This window comes from Photinus pyralis, unplaced genomic scaffold (assembly GCF_008802855.1).
Source record: "Photinus pyralis isolate 1611_PpyrPB1 unplaced genomic scaffold, Ppyr1.3 Ppyr1.4_LG5, whole genome shotgun sequence".
Lineage (NCBI taxonomy): Eukaryota > Metazoa > Arthropoda > Insecta > Coleoptera > Lampyridae > Photinus > Photinus pyralis.
The window spans coordinates 28605491-28622636 of NW_022170596.1; the positions used below are offsets into that span (position 1 = coordinate 28605491).

The 17146-nt window shown below is 34.7% G+C and overlaps 4 protein-coding genes across 9 annotated transcripts; all 4 read left to right on the plus strand.

Annotated features, from left to right (window-relative positions):
• Positions 1 to 331: 331 nt before the first annotated feature.
• LOC116171381 (pre-mRNA-splicing factor CWC22 homolog) lies at positions 332 to 2899 on the plus strand. Of its 2 annotated transcripts, none has more exons than XM_031488191.1 (4): positions 332 to 1660; positions 1788 to 2442; positions 2489 to 2691; positions 2739 to 2899. In XM_031488191.1, exons 1-4 carry the CDS (start codon positions 421 to 423, stop codon positions 2828 to 2830), a joined length of 2190 nt encoding a protein of 729 aa, XP_031344051.1. In that variant the 5' UTR covers positions 332 to 420; the 3' UTR covers positions 2831 to 2899. The 2 variants fall into 2 exon arrangements, with proteins under 2 accessions (XP_031344051.1, XP_031344052.1); XM_031488192.1 differs by having other exon boundaries at positions 2489 to 2682.
• A 7-nt stretch (positions 2900 to 2906) lies between these two features.
• On the plus strand, positions 2907 to 7169 carry LOC116171383 (EF-hand domain-containing family member B-like). Its single transcript, XM_031488193.1, has 9 exons — positions 2907 to 3146; positions 3198 to 3374; positions 4992 to 5172; positions 5229 to 5358; positions 5409 to 5591; positions 5645 to 5882; positions 5930 to 6200; positions 6245 to 6417; positions 6468 to 7169. The coding sequence occupies exons 1-9, from the start codon at positions 3096 to 3098 to the stop codon at positions 6660 to 6662; spliced, it is 1599 nt and encodes a 532-aa protein (XP_031344053.1). The 5' UTR covers positions 2907 to 3095; the 3' UTR covers positions 6663 to 7169.
• Positions 7170 to 7296: 127 nt separating this feature from the next.
• Positions 7297 to 10128, plus strand: LOC116171384 (ras-related protein Rab-5B). Of its 2 annotated transcripts, none has more exons than XM_031488195.1 (4): positions 7297 to 7394; positions 7924 to 8172; positions 8273 to 8562; positions 9149 to 10128. In XM_031488195.1, the coding sequence occupies exons 2-4, from the start codon at positions 7928 to 7930 to the stop codon at positions 9259 to 9261; spliced, it is 648 nt and encodes a 215-aa protein (XP_031344055.1). In that variant the 5' UTR covers positions 7297 to 7394; positions 7924 to 7927; the 3' UTR covers positions 9262 to 10128. The 2 variants fall into 2 exon arrangements, with proteins under 2 accessions (XP_031344055.1, XP_031344054.1); XM_031488194.1 differs by lacking the exon at positions 7297 to 7394 and adding an exon at positions 7502 to 7687.
• An 804-nt stretch (positions 10129 to 10932) lies between these two features.
• LOC116171099 (girdin-like) lies at positions 10933 to 17019 on the plus strand. Of its 4 annotated transcripts, XM_031487773.1 has the most exons (19): positions 10933 to 11352; positions 11399 to 11548; positions 11599 to 11795; positions 11960 to 11981; positions 12047 to 12075; positions 12128 to 12218; positions 12264 to 12425; positions 12476 to 12568; positions 12620 to 12772; positions 12824 to 12865; positions 13450 to 13557; positions 13612 to 13650; positions 13702 to 13797; positions 14424 to 14474; positions 14526 to 14663; positions 14722 to 15057; positions 15305 to 15696; positions 16556 to 16637; positions 16687 to 17018. In XM_031487773.1, exons 1-19 carry the CDS (start codon positions 11221 to 11223, stop codon positions 16819 to 16821), a joined length of 2448 nt encoding a protein of 815 aa, XP_031343633.1. In that variant the 5' UTR covers positions 10933 to 11220; the 3' UTR covers positions 16822 to 17018. The 4 variants fall into 4 exon arrangements, with proteins under 4 accessions (XP_031343633.1, XP_031343630.1, XP_031343631.1 ...); XM_031487770.1 differs by having other exon boundaries at positions 12620 to 12865; positions 16687 to 17019; XM_031487771.1 differs by having other exon boundaries at positions 12620 to 12865; positions 16690 to 17019.
• Positions 17020 to 17146: the final 127 nt, after the last annotated feature.

Below are 17146 nucleotides of genomic sequence, written 5' to 3' on the forward strand. Positions count from 1 at the left end.
GCAATTTTGACAATACACGGAGTAATTTTTCGTGCAATCAATTGCTGCAAGAATTGCAATATAAATATAATAGGGCCCTTAATATTAATTCAATGGCTTTAGTCACAGACAGAACACGGGATTTGAAACCTGCAATTTGTCGATTTTTCGAACTTAATTCCCTCTTCGTACAGACAAGAAAAATCATTGGTTTTTCTTTTTATTATTTTTAAGATCACAACTTGTACCACAATGCATTCTTTTGAGTCTGCGTAGACAGTTGATATACAACAATTCGTCCTGTATAAATTAATACCTAGGGTTTTTTTTCTTTCGTGGTTGGTGACTTTACATGGAGTTGTTGGTAATTTTTGACGTAAACGATATAACCTTGTTTACTTTTATTCACAATTCCCATTACATTACACAGCTATAAACAAAATGAACGCAAACGATGAAAATGAAACCAAAAGCAAACGCACAAAATCCTCTCACTCGAAGGACACAAAAAGGATAAAAGGAGATCCGGAAAGGGATAGGTCGAAATCTCGAGAACGTCAACGTAGCTACAAAAACAGGTCCCAATCTGCAAAACCGCAAGACGGCGATAAATCGAGAGAAACTGAATATTCGCGATATTATGGGGATAACACTGAAAAAGTGAAGGAAAATAGCGATAGGTATTGGAATAAATATCCTAGGAAAGAAGAAAACGTGCAGGTCGGTGCTCGTTACTATGAAACTGTCGAAAAGAAGAAAGACTCCAAATCGGAATTGGGAAAAGATGAATCCAAACAGGTTGGTGCTCGTTACTATGAAACACTGGAAAAGAAAAAGGAGCAGGTGGCAGACAAGACGAAAGAAGAAGCGAAACCTCGTCAGCGTAAGGCATTCGATATACTTACCTCGAAGACTGGCGGTGCTTACATTCCACCTGCCAAGTTGCGTATGATGCAAGCCGAAATAACAGATAAAACTTCTACCGCCTATCAAAGAATTGCTTGGGAAGCTTTGAAAAAGTCTATTCACGGTTGCATCAACAAAGTTAACACTTCGAATATTGGCATCATAGCCAGAGAATTACTGCACGAAAATATCGTTCGGGGACGCGGTTTACTTTGCAAATCCATAATTCAAGCACAATCTGCATCGCCGACATTTACCCACGTCTACGCCGCTTTAGTTGCCGTTATAAATTCAAAATTTCCTAACATCGGTGAACTTTTGCTAAGAAGACTCGTTTTGCAATTCAAACGCGGTTTTAAACAGAACAATAAAGTGATATGCATTACGGCCGTTTCGTTTATAGCTCATCTTGTCAATCAGAGGGTCGCGCACGAAATTTTAGCTTTAGAAATTTTAACGCTTCTCGTAGAATCGCCGACCGACGATTCGGTCGAGGTCGCGATTTCCTTCTTAAAAGAGTGTGGACAAAAACTGACCGAAGTATCTAGCAAAGGTATTAGCGCAATCTTCGAAATGTTACGTAATATTTTGCACGAGGGACAATTGGAGAAACGCATACAGTACATGATCGAGGTCATGTTTCAGGTTCGAAAGGATGGCTTTAAAGATCATGCCGCGATCATCGAAGATTTGGACCTGATCGAGGAGGAAGATCAGTTTACGCATCTTATTACTTTAGATGAAGTTGAACCAAAAAATGGGGAAGATATTTTAAGTGAGTGGGTGAAGTATAATGGAAGGGTTGTGCAAGTTATTTTTTATTTATTTGCCTAATTAATAACTTGTATGGCACTTGTACTCTTCCACAGTTTTAAAGCTTATTATTAATCGTTTAATTTTAGACGTATTTAAATTCGACGATAAATACGAAGAAAATGAGGGAAAATACAAAACCTTGACAAAGGAGCTTTTAGGAAGTGACGTAAGTGGGTCCGAATCGGGATCGGACGACTCCGAAGGCGAGGAGGATGGTGAAGATGCAGCCGAAGACAATAAAGATTCTTCTATGATCATTGACAATACAGAAACAAATTTAATTACATTAAGACGTACAATTTATTTAACCATCCAGTCTAGTTTGGATTTTGAAGAATGTGCTCATAAATTAATGAAAATGGAACTGAAACCTGGTCAAGAAATTGAGCTTTGCCACATGTTTCTGGATTGTTGCGCCGAACAGCGTACATACGAAAAATTTTATGGCTTACTTTCGCAACGTTTCTGTCAAATCAATAATGTATACGTCGCTCCATTTGAACAGATTTTTAAAGATACGTACTTCACTACTCATCGTTTAGACACAAACCGTTTGAGGAATGTTAGCAAGTTTTTTGCACATCTGCTATTTACCGACGCAATCGGATGGCAAGTGTTGGAGATAATGAAATTAACTGAAGAAGACACTACAAGCTCCAGTAGAATTTTTATAAAAATTTTATTTCAAGAATTGTCCGAGTATATGGGCACTCAAAATTTGAACGCAAGACTTAAAGATCCGTACGTTTAATTATTTAACGGTAACTGGTAATAACATTCTTTTTAGGACATTGGAAGCACATTTTGGTGGACTTTTCCCGAGAGATAATCCCAAAAATACCAGATTCGCAATTAATTTCTTTACTTCGATAGGTTTGGGTGGCCTCACAAATTCTCTTCGAGAACATTTAAAATCGTTACCAAAGGTTCCTGTTGTTGAAGATGCTGAGGGATCGAGCTCTAGTAGTTCGTCAAGTTCAAGTAGTTCTGGTAATCTTTTTATGATCTTCTAAACGAATTATCTACGATCATTTTAGATTCCAGTTCATCTTCGAGCGAATCCTCTGATGAAAAAAGAAAGAGACATTCCAGAAACAAAAGGAAATATAAAGATAAGAGATCAAGATAATACAGTTTTTGCTTTACGTTTAATTGACTTGTATATATTAAGATTGTAATAAAATGCTTACCACAAAAAGCGTGCTTAGGACCGGGATCTCGATATTTTAATCTTGCTCTAAATTCCATGGATACCAATCTTTTTATTGATTTCACTTCATTTTTCTTTAGTGTAATTTTATAATTTATAATAAAATGTCAAATATCTTTTAGAGTTGTGACTGATACTCCTTGTATCGTGGTACTTCTTACAACAGAAAAACTAAGGTTCAATCATGGCTATTCGAAATGGCAAATCCATTGACAGAAATCCGTTAATTTGTGCGGTATAGTCAAAATTATGAAAAATTTATAAAATTCTTGTATCGCAATTTTAGGCAGGAAAAACCTTTGGCAATAAAGAGGAAAGTGTTGCAGCTTGTTTACAGGATTACCGTTTAGATTCTCAAGTAGATGCTGTATTACACGATTGGGGAGTATATGAACATAAACTGTCAATTAACTATAAGTTACCAAAACTTCGAAATTTTCGACATGCAGGTGTCTATAATGAGGTAAGCTAACTAGAAACAATTGTAATCGCCTGTCACTTAAGTCATTCGATGCTTGAGTCAAGTGTATGTGACAAAAAATAGGTTGGTGTACTGGTCACTTGAGTACTAGAGTGGCACTAGTGATAGTCTGTGTTTTGAGAATTTCGATACTGAACTCGAAAAATTTCACATCTGTAAAAAAAATCCCCTACTGAAAGTCATATGCGATTTTTTATATCTTGTTCTTTTTGTGTAGGTAGAAAAGTCGCCTCTCTTTTAGAATTTGAGGTGCAGTTAGCTGATTTCAGTTTTCCCACATTAGTCCAGGGTATACAGGGTGGTGATTTGCGTCACGCATCATAGGGATTTCAATGTAAAATTCATAACATGCGATTATTGGCTCCCCGAATTATCTTAGAGCAAAAATGTATTAAGGTTTTTTGTAGGAAAAAAATTTTTACGTCTATTAACCGTGTTAGTTTTCAATTTTTTGCATAATAAAGACGGAAAATTGGAAAATAAAACCCACATATTTTCAATAATCTGTGATGCCATGGAATTTTATAATACAAAAATTACGCCAATATCCGTCATGCCATGGAATGTCCTGCTATAAAACAAATGAAATTCTATCAAAAAGTATTATATTTAGAACAGCGAATTCAACATAAAGAAAGATCAAATTACTAAAAACCGTTTCCTGATATAACAATTTACAATAAATGTTCGAATAAGTCACCATTAACTGCAATACAGTAACCCAGTCGATCATAAAATCCATTTCGAACTGCTGCTAATTGATAACTGGATAAGCATCTTTTTGTTTTAGAAAATTCTATGGCATTGCAGATTATTGAAAAAGATGCGGGTTTTATTTTTCCAATTTTCCGTCTTTACATGAAAAAAATTGAAAACTAATACGGTTGATTGGTGTAAAAAAAATTTTTTCTACAAAAAATCTTAATACATTTTTGCTCTAAAATAATTTGGGGAGGCAATAATCGCATGTTATGAATTTTACATTGAAATCCCTATGATACGTTACGCAAGTCACCACCCTGTATAATATATTTTAACAAAAAATATTAGTTACCTTACCGATTCAAACTGTGTTTTCATACAGATGAATTAATGATTAGAAATTAGGAAAAACTAAGGAAAACAGCTGAATTTTTTTACCTCAATAAAAGCAATTCGAAGTAACATCGAATTCCTTTGCTTCCTGAACAATTTGTTTTCTTTCACTGACTCCTTCTTCTTGCCTATTTTACAGCCAGTGTAATTGCGCTCGGTCTGTTGAAAAACCTGAAAAGTCTGCAATAGAAATAGAAAAGTTAGTTGATGTATTGTGTCAATCGGCCAATGCAAGAAATGATTTCAGATATAAAACGACTTGGAATAAACTTCATGACTGTGTTGTTGGATAAGTACTTGTTGCTTCTTGTTAACAAATTTAAAATACACCATTTTCATATGAGTTTTAATGTCAGCTATTCGTTATATAATTAATTATCTCTAGTGAATTCTAAGGTTGGTCTACTAAATATTACAGGAGTGATACGTACAGCGAGCTGCAGGTTGAGAAACACACTTAAATCGCCAGTTAATTAAGTGTAGGTCAATTTTATTCATTTTAAGGTAAGGGAAGCAGTGGGGCCACCGGCTAAAACAAGATACGAAACACTGATAAATGATCTAAAAGAAACAAGTTATGAATCATATTGGAATAAACTTGAGGGACGCTCCCAGGATCCTATTGCAGGACTTCCCACAGGAATGGATCCAACACTGACAACGTACGGGAAACCGACCAATAGAAGTATGTTAATATACCTCTACCACTATAGAGCCGTTAAACAGTTTCACATATTTTAGCAACTCCTGTCAAAGAACTTGTTAATCCACCTAAAAGTACTTACCAGGTACTATGGGATAGTCAAGTTGGTCATGACATGTACATCAAGACTCATAACGACTATAACCCTGGAGAGCAAAGGCATCGCAGGTTTACATTTACCTACCTTCATCATACGTCCCTCATACTTTGTCCAATAGATATTTAACACCAGCTTTCGATGCTAATAAGAGGTTTGGAAAACGATGTTACTATGATCAAAGGGGTATTTGGGTAAAATGCGCTTGTAACTGGTGTAACACAAATCCAATTGTGGCAAGCAACTGCATACAAGCCGACGTAAAAGCTCGCACACAACCACAACCTGGGCAAGTTTTATCACCGTAATATTCTCTTGAGCACAGTGGTTTCAGTTACAAAAAAAATCAATTTTTAGCAATAATAACATAACAGCCGTTCCAAAAGGGCACATGTTCGGAAAACCAACAGCCCGCGACTTTTACAGTGTAGAAGAACTGTTAAAGGATGCGAATTGCCCCCCTTGCATGTTTAAGCGCGATTTTCATCAGTGGATGATCTACTTAAATCAATTGCGAATGTTTCTCAAGAAACGTTTCAACAAATTCAATTTTAGTCTTCCCGACTTTCATGACCACGTCGCATATTATGATAAGGTACGTATATAAGAGAAACTAGATCTATCTACCTTTTTCATTTATAGCAACACACAGGATGGGTTCCGCTGAAAATATTCTATGCAATGTGCGAATGTCACGGATTAAAATATCAGTACACGTGCCTGGAACCGTTTTTTCAATTTTGCGGCGTTATAGAAAACGGAAACATCAATTATAATGATTTCGTATATCTGGCAGATTTGAATAAGTCAGTGCCTGAAATAATAAAGATTGAAGACATTCCGGAGGGTAGCAAGTATTATTTATCCACTCAGCAATCGGCAGTTTGTGATGCTATGTCAATGGATAATAGCGGTATGTAATTGTTTGTGTGGGACAAACTGCCACATAGACCCTAGGAATGAGAGTAGCGGGACTTCCGAGCGTTCGATATGATCGTCTGTATCCGGTCGTGCCTGCCGGAGGGTGTGGTGCGGACTTAGACAACTTGGGTGATGAGACAACAGCTGAAGGGGTTATCAACCCCAGTATTTATTCAAATTATGGGTTGAGTTACAGAGATTTTTTTATGGTTGGTATGGCTTATTGCAGTAGCCGTACTCAGAATGTTGTCTATTACAGCCGAGATCACCTGAAGTAATTAAAAAAATTTTTACCAGCATTGGATACGAATTCCCGAATGACACATTTGAGAAGTTGTGGGAAATTGGCGTGGAAAGGGATAAAACTGGGGGAGTTTGCGTGGACACTTTTAAAAGTATATTGAACAAAGCTATAATATCCCCCAAATTAATTGTTGAAGATCATTGCCTTTGACATGTAATTCTTTGTAATAAAATTCCCTCACATTTGTGGTACCAACATATGGCATCTGTAAAGGCCAATCTTCCAAGACGTGCGTCTAACCCGTCACTGCAGGCTGGGAGAGCCAAAGACAGCGTTAAAAAGAAGGAAGCAGTGCAATCCATCCGGCAGGTCCTGAGAATATATCCCCACCCTACCCGACCACATCCATTCGCTAGTGGAAAGGTGCTTGAGAAACGTGACAATAAAAAGTTACACTGTAATTACTTTGGGACCCTTGCTCTCGCTGGCGGCACTCAAGAACGAGCACCCTAGAGGAGTGCTGCAGATGTAGCAAAATCAAGATAAACCACAAAATATCTTAAAGCAGTAGAAGCCCATAGCTATAGAGCTGCTAAGGTCGCTAAGGAAGGACTCATTCCTTCGATTTTCATGACCAACTTCACTGGAGGCGAATCCTAAATGTGTAACCTTTTTCTGGGCGAATATTGCAAGAGCGAATTTACTTATTGTAGTTAGGTATAGGCGAATTTTCTTATAATCATCTTCACGGAGATTAAATTGGCCCTAAGGGCAACAGATTGTAAAAAGAACCTCGAGACACCCCAAAACGAGTGAATTTAGAATATTTGAATTTACCGCCTATACTGTTCCGATTGCAAAGTTGGTAGTTCTGATTGATCTATGTTTTTTAATATTTAAGGCTATTTCAAGTCCCTTACAACTAATGTAAATTTTTGCTAGGTAAGTGAAGAGTATGCGTAATTATAAAAAAAATAAACTGGTAAAATTAATAATTATATAAGTTGAAAAATGAAGTCGCGAGGAACCATGGTAAATGGCATCGTTGCCAACATTGGAATTAGTGGAACTGTCATTGTATCATTACATTAAAATTACCTTTTCATAGATTAATACTCTCCTTCTTTGCGAGTTGGTGCTGATTAATAGTTTTTAGCGTTAATTCTTAAATATTTATGTTTATTCTCGTAAAAAAGTGCTCTGAGATACGTCTTTTGTGATTTCTGTTGTGTAAGGTAGGTTAGATGTCTCTCTGAATACCTACAAAGCAGTCTATTTTTTATCATGTCAGATGCGTCACGAACAAGTTAACTGTATCCTTTCCGAAAAAGTTTTCTTATCCTAATCACAACTCATCCAAACTGGGCCTTAATAAAACTGCATTGTGAATTCCACCCATTTGATGCCCTTGAATAGCAAGAATGAATACAAATTCCGCCCCTTAATTATGTTCCTCTTAATTTCTCTGCAGAAAAATGGCAAATAGAACTTCCGCAGCCCAACGACCTAATGGTTCAACGCAAGGAAAGATATGTCAGTTCAAATTGGTGCTTTTGGGGGAATCCGCTGTCGGAAAGTCTAGTCTAGTGCTTCGGTTCGTTAAGGGCCAGTTCCACGAATACCAAGAAAGCACGATTGGCGCCGCCTTCTTAACACAAACCGTATGTCTGGATGACACCACAGTCAAGTTCGAGATTTGGGATACGGCGGGACAAGAAAGGTTCACATTATTTTCCTTATCAGCTTATTTATAATCTTTTATCTTGTAATTATCGTATATCGCTTTCCATTGACCTAATCACACGTGAATTGCTCCTTAGGTATCATAGTTTAGCTCCGATGTATTATCGTGGTGCGCAGGCCGCAATCGTTGTCTATGACATAACAAACCAAGATACGTTTGCGCGTGCGAAAACATGGGTTAAAGAATTGCAGCGACAAGCTAGTCCGAATATCGTAATAGCGCTGGCGGGAAACAAACAGGATTTGGCCAATAAACGAATGGTCGAATACGAAGAAGCGCAAGCGCATGCCGAAGAGAACGGATTGCTGTTTATGGAAACATCGGCCAAGACGGCGATGAATGTTAATGACATATTTTTGGCAATAGGTAAATTTGGCTAATAGGCTTAATTGGATTAAGTACATTTAATTAACGATGGTATTGACTTTTCTCTGTTTAATCACTGGGCGTTTAGGAAATTTGCTCAGACTTTGGGAAGTGGGAACTGGATATATTTGAATGGAAATGTTTTTACTTTTTCTATGCTTGCTAGCATTGAGAAAAAAACAAGCAGTTAACCCGTTATGCTTTTAATTTTAGGTTTTTTGTTTAAAAGCTGAATTGATATCTTGCTTACATACGCAAACTAAACACCTGCTTAGCATTTTGATCACTAATCAAACATATATAAGCATATCCTTACTAACACAACATGAGGATATATAAACATAACAAAACAATAATAATAAATAAGAATAACAACATAAGGTAACAACGATAGAATTAAGTATGTCAAACAAATAGTATCAAAACAAACATTTTTCCAACATTTCGTTTGAGTACGTCCCAAAATTTCTTGCAGTACTCCCCAATTCCCTTAAGTTTTACGAACTTAGGTTGGAAGTCGTTCTTTTGTTTTTGTGAAATTTTATTTGTTACGTGCGGGATTTGAGTACATTATAATGTTTTACAGCAAAGAAGCTTCCCAAAAATGAACAAACGACAGGTCCAGGAGGCAGCGGTCAAGGTAGACGATTAGTGGAAGGTGACTCCGGAGCGAAGGCGGCGGGAAATTGTTGTAAGTGATGGCCTGCAATTGGGCGTGTAATCATGTTCTCTGATAAAGGAATGAACTGCGCAATTGCGCTATAGTGATATATCAGTGTAATAATAATACAGCCCTTCTTTGAATAACATTAATGAACTCTGTCAGCATTTAATTTTCTCATACTCTTAATACGGCACCAAATTTTTTTATAAATAGCCAATTTGGCGCCGAGTACATGGGTATTTGATCTGATTTAATTTGTCAAGTGTTGGATGATATACTGTGTACTTTTAATTTATAAAATGTACTCATTTTGAAGGCCCGCAATCTAACTACACCATACGACTGCGTAATTTACCCATTCAACATTTGATAATTAAACAAAGTCCTGGCCTGGCATCTGATTAATTCATTTCTCTATTTACTAGAACTATTGTATGTACCTACTAATATATAAATATATTGAACTCGGTTATATTTGTTCCAAAGTCAGTTTTTAGGAAAAATTTAATTCTATGTGTCCTAATGATTTTGAAATATGTTTCTTAATGTGAAGTTTGTAATTCTGTCTGATAACTATAAATTTCTACGCATTTAAACATTTTGAAACACATTTCACACAAACATCACAATGTGTACTGTTATTTTTTTAATTATTATTTTAAATTTCCTACTGATGTATCCCTTCTATTGTTATACATATTATTAGTGGAATTACTTAAAAAAATTTTATCAATTTTAAAATCACGTTCTATAATTTGGTAGAAGTACATGTAGTGAGGTGGTTGTACAGTAAGTTTTAAATTGAACAAGCTATATTAATTGGTATGGATGTTTTTATCCATAATTTAAGTAATATTGTATTATAATATATTTGAATATGAATAAATTTATTATTTTCATTATGCTTGCTTATATATTATGATTATTATAATTCTGTATGCACAGAAAAAGATTGTACAGGAATAAATCATAATCAAATATACTTGTTATAATTCAGACCAATCGACGCATTATCCCTCTGCGATCTTGACGCGCTGTCCGTCAAGTGTGCGAAAATTGTTAACGATCTTTTAAAAAGTGCCCAAAGCTCTTTTTTTAAGAATATATTATGTAATTAATCCCCTTAGAATACTGCAGTTCTCTACATCGGTCATACCACTTTGAAAACACTCGTTCTCGTCGGATCACCAAAGTTGAGCAACGTCAGGTGCGATCAGTACTTGGATAGGTTGTCTCTTTTTGAAAAAAAAATTTGATGCCGTTGCGACGATCCACCATTTTTTTGTCAAAAATCCAACCCGTTATTTTTCGTTTCAGTATGCCTAATATACATGTCCAAAATTTTAACCGAATCCGTCGAGCCGTTACCTCGGAAAATTGCGTACCCACGTACATAGATACAGACGGGCAAAAAATTTATTTAAAAGTTGCTTAAAATGATGTAGAACGTCTACATTTAATGAAATTTTGTCCAAAAATTGACGATAGCAATAGCTGCCTATAGTCCATAAGAAGGGTCTGGGAGTCACCCAGTTGGAGCTAATTTGACTGGATTAATACCTATTCGATCAGATAGATCGTAACGTCACATATAAAATTTATATTTGAGAAATTTGTCGTATCGCCAAGTAGTAAAAGAGATATTGAGGTGACCTCTTATCTCAAACGCTCTGTATATAAAAGAAAGTCTAGTCGAGATTTGTGTTAGTAGTCACAGTCATTTACAGATGGTGATTGTGGATTGTGGCCACATAAAAAATATATATAAATAAAAAGAGGTGTTCGTGTTTTATTTATGTTGTTCCACAGCATTACGGCCCACCCCAGAAAATAGTATCACTTTTCTGGGATTAAGGTTTACAATTTACATTCACAGCTAGGTCTGGAACACAAACATGAAATAATAATTATTTATAGTCGAAGAACATAACTACATATTCTTTTTTGTGCCAAACTGTCAACCCTTTAAAAAACATTTAAATTAGTGAAGAAAAATGGACCAAGTACCTGATCAAATTTCACAAGAGAGTGATAAACAAACCATGCAAGGCTTGTTGGTCTTAAAAGAAATAAATAGAATATTTCGCTCTAAATTAAGAGAAATTACCACTACAACCGATACACAAGTAAAGTACTGTTCCGATTTGTCCATTTCTGTACAACCTTTTTCAGTTGAAGCCGTACATACAAGGCTGGCTTCAAGACTTGATGGAACAAAATGAGATGCTTGTCAGCGTGGTGGCAGAATTGGAGAATGAGGCGGCTATGCGTGTTTCTATGCTTGAAGAAAAAATGCGTGGTAGTACCTTGTCTTGTGATAATGTAGGTAATGACGTGACCATATTTGATATAATTCACTAAAATTTATTTAGATAATGCAAAAGTACAAAGATAATGTGCCAATCAACTTCGTACGCGAAATGTGCCAAAGATTAATGTTCCTTCAAAATGATGTTTATAACTTGCTGGAGTTTATAAAACGTATACGTTACTGTAACAATTGGAGCACGGTTGGTTTAAAATTTTGTACTGTGGATCCTAACGTATTACAACCATCGGAGTTAGACAAGTCAGTACTATGAGATCTAAAATGAGTTGCAGTCGAGCCACCTTTGGAATGTTTGTTGACATGGGAAATCGTACTTAACTTGAACTTCCAAAGGCGACTCGACCGCCACTTATTTTTGATCGTCCCTTATTTTTTGTGTAATTTCTGAAAATAACTCGTTTTAGGATTCATGCTGTTCCTGCCGAGGTAAGAAAATTCCTGTACTATGGCGACAACTAACTCTGAAATAATTTCGATTATTTTTATTTTAGTTAACTACAAAGCTTTGCCAAACGGCTGAGTAAGTAATACGCTGTATTTTATGTAGAAAATGACATTGCTTGCTTTTTTAGTCAAACGCAATACATCCAAAATGAAAGCCTTATGCAAGACCTAAACTTTCAATTAAGTTTAAAAGAGGAGGAAATAAATTCTGTTAAAAAAGTAGGTGCTGAAACCCTTTAAAAATGTCTTCATTATGTATTTTAGTCAATGTTAAAAGCTCACGATTCCTTACTCGTCAAAGTGTCCGAGAAGTATGAACAAAATCTAGCTCTTCGGAAAACGGTACGGACTTTAGAATGTGAACTTCGTGAAATGTCAGAGGAGATTCAAAATAGAGATAGCTTAATTGCAGAATTGCAAGTGCAAGTAAAATCGTCCAATTGTTTTGATCCAGTTACCACTAGCTACTTTTACAGCGAACAGAAAATGTTGAAGACGGTAAACAATTAGAAAACGCCATGTTGCAGTTGGAAATGAAAGATGGCATTATTAAGCAGTTACATGATGAAGTACTTTGTTTTATGTTCAGAGAAAGGCTCTTAGTAAAGGTATTATTGTAGCTGACAAAAAAAGAATTAGACTATAAGCGTAAATGTGAAGAAATGCAAAAATCCATGACTACACTACAAAAGGAATGTGATTTGGCCAAACTTGAGTGGCAAGCTAGAATTTCGGCAAGTGAAGATCAAATCGCACTGTTGAGAAAAGAAAATGTTAGAGTTGTGAGAATGTTATTAGTTAACTTATGTCCCATTCTGTTTCAGGAAAAACTAAAAGCAAACCAAAAAAATCTTGACAAATTACGGGTAGGTATACGACTTTACTTGCAATAATTAAAGTACAGTATTTATGTAAGTTATACGGATATTTGTGACAATTGTCATACTGAGATATACCCCCGTTATCCACAGCCTTGTATTCTTTTTAAGTTAGGCATCCCAAATACTTAGATACCATTCTTGAATAAGAACTGTATGAAAATTCAAGGAGCAATGACCTTTGGTCAGCTGTTTGACTTAATTTTCTCTACTTTTTGGGATAAATTGCGATAAGGCCACCAGTATTTATTATATAGTATGTTTTTCCATTTTTGTGTGATATTTTCCAATTTTTGAATGAAAAAAATCAGAGATAGTCATGGTTAACTTCATGCGGGTAGAGATTATGATGGTGCATACATACAGTTCACCTAAATGGACCCTACTAGAGCATTAGGAAATTTATACAACTTAAAATAGCATCTATATTTTGGAAGCACTTAAATTGCTCAATTCAATTAATTTAAAATAATGCAGAAAAATGACAAAAAATCGATGCAACGTAATATAGTTGGATTTTGGTTCATTTTTGTGCAAATTTATATATATGTATAGTGTACATGTCATTTTAGCATACTGTTCAACAAACAGAAGAGCAAGAAAAACATTCCCGAGAGGTATCAAATCTAAAGAAAACCATTTTGGAACTAGAAAAGAAGTTGAATGGCAAGCAATTTCAGGTGAAACCTATACAAAATTTCAATAATTATGGTTCAATATTTTTTTTAATTTAGCACATCGATTCATCCAGTTTGGAACAAGCAAATTTTACAGTATGTGAACTAAATGTATACGTGTCATTTATATGATTTTTCCTTATCCAGATATCTCAACAGTATCTAACGATTTCAAATCTGCGAGATGCACTTACGGAATGCAAAAGTCAATTAGACGAATTAAAACGAAAATCTGTGAATAATGTAAGTGTAGGGTGGACATCTAGATGGCTTGGACTATCGTCGTCTGACTCTAAAAGTGCCACTAATAGTAAATCAGTGCATGATGTATGATTCTACTAGGTCGGTGAATGCTTGTTCTCAGCATGGTTGTTATGTTTATTGCTTTGCCGGGATAAATTGCATTCTCTCCTGCTGATTAAGTAGTACTTAAGTATAGTGGCAGGCCACTTTGTTTTTTGGACAGTTACTTCCTCCTCCAAAAAAGTTCTCGGAGGTACAGGTTTTGGGGAAAAGAGTGCTTAGTTAAGTCAGACGTCCTAATTAAATAAAATTAAACAAAAAGTAAGATTTTGTCATGTAGGTAAATAACGAATCCCTGCTTCTGGCAATCATCGTCTAATTGTGGTAGGTATGCTAGTTACCCAATGGAGTGCAGTTTGTGAAGTAGAATAATAAAACCATATTTTATGCTCTTTTATTATTTGTCTAATGATTTGTTATATTATTATTTAACAATATGCTAGTCATTAATTTTATAGTATTGGAATGTATTATTCAGAAACTGTGATGTTGAAAATAAATTTTTTTGGTTTTAGAGTAACGCATGATGTTTGTTATGATTTTAGCATTTTTTCTTACTGAATTAGTTTCAGGACCATGCACAATTAGAACAGAAATGCGTGATTTACCTTAAGAAGGTATTCAACATTTTTCCTATGTTCCAAATGTATATTTTACTTATGTTGTAGATTCAACAACTCAATTCACTAGTTGACTATTTGCAAGATGCAAACTTAAACTTGGAGATAAACATGTTTGAATTTGTGCAGGATATTGCAATTTTAGAAATGCAGCTTTTCAAGTATCAATTGAGGTTGAAGATTTCTGTAAGTTATTACCTTTGGTAACTGAATATGATTACGCATGGTTTCTTTTTTCTTATAGAATTCTGATTTTACCAAAGGTATAAAGCAAAGCACTTCACATGTTGTGGCGAGTGCAGCTCATTCGTCACCAAGCCAGATAATTAAGGAAAGCTCTTCTTCAAATAATGATGAAAAAGTGGTGGAAAGTAAAAAACAATTTGAAAATGGTTTACATGTTGGCGAAAAAGACATAGCTAATTTATCTAATGATTTTGCGCAATTATGGAAAAAGTCTTATGTTATTCCAAAGGAATTAGATGGAAATAATTTAAAATTACCCATGATAGAAGAGGTCAATGTTTTAAGAAACGAATTAGTTGGCGTTTTTCATCGATGTAGTTTATTATTGGCAAAGGTATAGTAGTAAGTTTAATGATGAAACATTTATACCTTATAATTAAATTTTCATCCATTTGAAGTGGTTATTTATAGTATCTAATTCATTCAATATCTCTGAATACTATCTGCTTTACTTGTCTTCTTATTTTCATCTATTCTTCTTTTTAACTTGTTTCACCATTCTTTGGTATTCTATCTAGTTTATGTCGTCAGCAACAACAATTCCATAAACCAGATGAAGATCTCGGTATCTTTTATTTTAGAATGAAGCACGTAACTTGGAACTAATGAACGTAATTCACGGCGAACAACGAAATGAAGTGTATGAACACACTCTTTCTGAATTACAATCCTTACGTGATGAAATAACACAATTGGAATCGAAAAATGAAGAACATCTGAAACACATTGATAATTTACAATGCTCTTATACACACCTACAACATGATTACCAAAAGGCTGTGAAGTTGATAGATATTTTACAAAACAAAATTGTTGATTATAAAAATAATACTGAAAATATTTCTGGTGAGAGTCGTAACGTCATTGATAATGTGCGACGTTGGCTCGAACATCAGGCCATTATCAATCAACAAATTACACAAAAGTTTAACGATGACCAACTACTTATACATAGTTTAAAAGAAAAAGTAGTGTAAGTTTATCGTTATGAGATTTGTCCACTTAACGATGTAGTGTGAACAATTAACCATTAACATTATTTGTTGCAAATTAAGAAGGCGTTCAATTATTGTTCATGTCAGACTACCCGTGTGGATGGCAGTTTCTCATTGCAAAGTGCAGCTGTCAATCTTCCACTTTTTAACTTGCTACATACTTCTCCAATTTCTTGCGTTTTTAGAAATTAAAATAATGTTTTTCGAAACAGTGTTTCTTTGTGACTTACAGTTGACCTCGACCCATTCGAAGTTCTCAACCACCCTGCAAATTCATGCTAGAGAAACTACTACCAGATCAATTATTGAACGCTCTTTATATTCTCCACAATTCCATTTCAAGTTTAGGTGATTTATTATAATGACAAATGTGAATGTTTAATTGCAAATAAAACATTTCGATATTGTGATTCAACTAAAGCAAAAAAATTAATGGTAGACTTATTGTTTTTTTGTCCTAATTGCTTCCTAAAAGTTTAAGAAATGTGTACTTTGTGCTGACAAAGTAGATGCTTGATAATGGGGTTGTTAACTGACGTAATGCTTTTTTTTTCTGTTGTTGAACAAAGCAAATGATTAAGTTTCAATTAATGTGTACTGCATTTAAAATATCGAAGTTCTAAAATTGCAATTATTTGAGGTACAAATTTTAACTAACAAATATTAATATTTAATTTGGCATGTTTATTTTGTGGGTGTCCCCACAAAAAAATGTGAAGTTTACTTAGCCGCCATACTAAACATACTTTGCCAACAGGCAACGTTTATGCTTTAATTTGTGACGTGCACATGTTACCTTTACACACTATTAGATTAACTAGGTATAATAATTTGTAGGGAATTACAAGGGTTACAGTGTACATGTAAATCAAGTGAAAGGGAGCAAGAATGCCCAGTTTCATATGCATCTGATACTGATGTAAAGTTTTATGTTGCTTTAGAAAACATCATATGTCACAATTTTTTAGCAGAATGAAGACTGGATTTTGATAAGGGTTTGGTTAGAAAAGGTGAATCGATTTACAAGAAAATTGCAAGCGTCGAATGCGTATTGGGAACATAAAAAGGCAAAAGAAGATGAAGACTTCTATGATACATCCTAGCATTTTTGTATGTATATTCAATGTGTTTTATAAAACCATAAAATCTATATAAACTAATTATATATTGGTAAATTCGGGCATTGAGTGAATATTTAAAAAAACTTATATCTTAATCCACTGATTGATTCAAAGGTTTACTGTTTCATTATACAAATCAGTTTAGTATTTTTGTAGATGTATCTAAATAAGTACAATTTTTTGTATTTAGTAATAATATAGGTATTTACTTATTAAAATTTAAAGGTAAATGTGTTGTTTATAAGTTGTTCTATAAGAAAAATTTTTTCCGGGTCAATCTGAGACAATTTTTTTATCGGGGCTCAAA